Source organism: Muntiacus reevesi, chromosome X (genome assembly GCF_963930625.1).
Source record: "Muntiacus reevesi chromosome X, mMunRee1.1, whole genome shotgun sequence".
NCBI lineage: Eukaryota > Metazoa > Chordata > Mammalia > Artiodactyla > Cervidae > Muntiacus > Muntiacus reevesi.
The window spans coordinates 64390545-64393666 of record NC_089271.1 but is presented as its reverse complement, the minus strand read 5'-3'; the positions used below and the strand labels follow the sequence as shown (position 1 = coordinate 64393666).

At 59.0% G+C, this 3122-nt stretch overlaps 1 protein-coding gene across 1 annotated transcript; it reads left to right on the top strand.

Moving 5' to 3' along the window:
- The first annotated feature begins 359 nt into the window (after positions 1-359).
- Positions 360-3122, top strand: LOC136154510 (uncharacterized protein CXorf49 homolog). The gene is made up of 2 exons (XM_065916771.1): positions 360-1697; positions 3042-3122. The coding sequence occupies exons 1-2, from the start codon at positions 360-362 to the stop codon at positions 3120-3122; spliced, it is 1419 nt and encodes a 472-aa protein (XP_065772843.1).

The following is a 3122-nucleotide window of genomic DNA, read 5'->3' as shown; positions in this document are numbered from 1 at the left end:
TGACAGAGGTGTACTGGAAGGATCACCTTCACCCGCCAACTCGCGTACTGCCGGGAGGGGCCTTGGGCTTGGCACCAAACCAGAGGAGGCTCTCGACCCCATTGGTTACACCTCGAGGGGACGGCCAAACAAGGCGTGTGCTGGTTGGCAAGAACTGGACCAATGAGGAGGCGGCAGCTCTGGCGCGCTGAAAACCTCGCGTCGTTTGCGGCCATCTCCTGCGTGTGGTGCCGCTGGTGCTTTTCGGCGAACTCCAGACGCTGCACAGCTCACCTGCCCTGACCGCCACCACCGCGGCCACCACGACCTGGTTGATAAATCGTCACCGCCCCAGGTCCAGCGGCCATCCAGATCGCAATATGAGCTCCGCAGATGATGAGGTGTCTGTTTCGGGAGCGGGTTTCGGCTCAGAGTGCAGAGAGCACATAAGGGGCCTTGAGGCCGGCTCCACAGCCCCTCGGGGACCGGGCCCCAGCCCCGAGCCAGGGACAACGCAAAGCGGCGAGGGTGAGGGCGGGAATGGCCTCCCAGACCCTGAGGGCTTCGAGTCTGAGCGGGAACTGCTGGAAGCGAGAGGGCGGGTGCTGCGGGGCCGAGAAGGCCGGCCTGGCTCTCCTGCCAACGACCAGGGGGATACCCTGCAGCTGGCTGATGAGTCAGTGGCAGCCATCCTGCAGCAGCTGGCCGACCTAAGCATGCTGGGCACCCGCAGATGCCTGTTCCAGGAGAGCTACGCAGTCAGTGAAGTGTCTGCCTTGTGGGACCTCGAGGTGCGTCCCACCAGTCGAGACAGTGCTACACAGAGGTGTGGGGAAACTGCACAGGCTGAGGCCGTCCCTCTCGCGGTCGGCGGGCTCAAGGCAGGCCGGGCCTGGGGGAACCCTATGAGAGGCACTAAGAGTAGCTTGAACGTGGCTGTGGATCACCAGTGGCCTCCCTTAGAAAGCACAGCCGGGCTGCTGTCCAACTCCGAGTCCTCTGAGGAGTTTAGTGAGATAGAGCTGATGAGGGTGGGCATTTACCCCAAAGATGGAGGCCAGGCCAAGCTCAACGGCCCCGAGGATCCTGGGAACACAACCAGATGCTCGAATGTCCAAGGCAGAGAGAATCTCCTTAATGTGCCAGGCACTTGCCTTTCCTCGGCTCCACAAGGATTAATTTCGGTTGTGGAAAGGCAGGGCAGGCAGGGCGATGCAGAGCAGGAGGACACCTCTCCCCCTAAGAAAATGCAGAGCGTGCTCTGGGGGAAGGGGGGCAGCCTGCCCAGCTACCCGGGAGTGACAGTAGTATCAGCTCCTACAGCTGCCCCTACAGGCAGCAGGCTGCAGCCCACTCCTAGGAGGAAGGGGGTCCAGGAGAAGAAATCCCTTGGGGGTGTCTCCAAACCTGCCATGGGGAGAACCTTCCGTTCCTGGGGGCAGGGAATCTCGGCCACTCCCCTGGAACCGGCCACCTTTCCTCCAATCTCTGACATCCAGCTGCTTGGTAGGTCCAAGAAGTATGCCTTGGTCCCTTGGGTAGCCCAAGAGTCCAAGCACACCGGTGCTGGGAAGGAATCCGTGGCTAGGCGGGCCCGGGAGTCAGTGGCAGCAATGGCGAAGAAATCCGTGACTAGGCGGGCCCGGGAATTGGTGGCAGCAATGGCGGTGTCGGGAGAAGAAAACGACCCAAATAGAGACCCATTCCCAAAGGGCCAAGTGAGTAGGCCAGGCCCCTCCTCTCTCCCCACTCTTCCGCCTCCCACCCTCCCCTCGGCACAGGTCTTCACCCCTTGCTCCTTCTCTCCATCCCTCAGGGGTCGTCATTGGGTGGCCCTTGGTTACTGGGTCATTAGGATGCCAGATTGGGGTCCTTTTACTAGGGACAAACGTTAAGGTAGCACTTTGGGTGTGCTGGGCTCGGCTCTCCACCCTTGGCCTGTTTCCAGCCTCCTCCACGAAGCTGGGGCTGGAGTGGAAGGGAGAGTTGGTAGCTGAATGGATTTGAGGGGACCCCTTGAAAGCTTCACAGAGCTTCGGTGTTTAGACGCATCACTTTCCTGAATCCTACTTCCTAGTTGCTCCCCAAACCTTCCAGGGATGGGACCCAGGCTTTCTAAGTGCCACACTATAGTCCCCAGCTCAGCTCTGCCTGCTGGCCTAGGGCTGACTGACAGAGAATGTGCTAAAGCGATCGGCCTTTCAATTCTTTTTCCAATTCCCTGCCTCAGTTCCATCTTGAATCACATGAGCTCTCACACACACAGGAATAGACATATAAATGCACTGGTACACACACATGTGCACGCACACACATCCTTACTCCAGATCAGTGAGAAATCTTTGTTTTTAGCTGACCACTGACAGGCCATGGCCATCTTCTCCATGGGTGCATCATGGAGAACCCAGGGGCGCGAACATCAACTTCAGAGGTGCAGAAGATTCAGGAAACTCAGAGCCCATGGCCATGAACAAGGGAGAAGTCATGAACAGAGGCCTGGCCCCTCAGGTGAGTGTCCTGGGTTTTGATATGGGGGGAGGAGGCCAGGGGTGAGGGCAGAAACCTCTGTCTCTGACTCTCTCTCTCTCTCTCTCTCACTCATCTGGGGGCTCAGCCTTGCTCTCAGGGCGCTTCTCCCCTGAGAAAGAGGGTGTCAACAGGGCTAGCCCTGGCCCCATCACCTTCTGTGTGGAATTTGTTTGGTAGGGGTGATGGGTGGCAGTGCCCCAACAGCTAGTCTGGGCGTAGACCTGCAGGCTAATAGTCTTTTCTGTGAAGTGCTGTTTGCTCACATTGCTCTCCCAGGTGCTGGCTGTGGCTGCTGCTCTGGGAAGCTCGAACCCAGAGCCATAGTCTTTGGCCACCATTGTGGTGAAATGGCCGCCCCTACGGAATAGGAGGGGCAGACCCAGAGAGACAGTTTGGGCTGCCTGCCGGGCAGAGCAGGGGAGACTTGATGCTAGCAGAGGGCGATACTGCCTCAGCTCACCTTAGACCCGGCTTGGCCCTTTGCATCTCACTAGGAACCTGGGAAGCTGGATTGTGTGTCCTTTCCCTGTCAGGTGACCGGGAACCAACTGACCATCCCCCAAGACGGAAAAGGCAGCAGCAGCCACCTGGAAGGCAGGGCTGTCCTCGGGTAA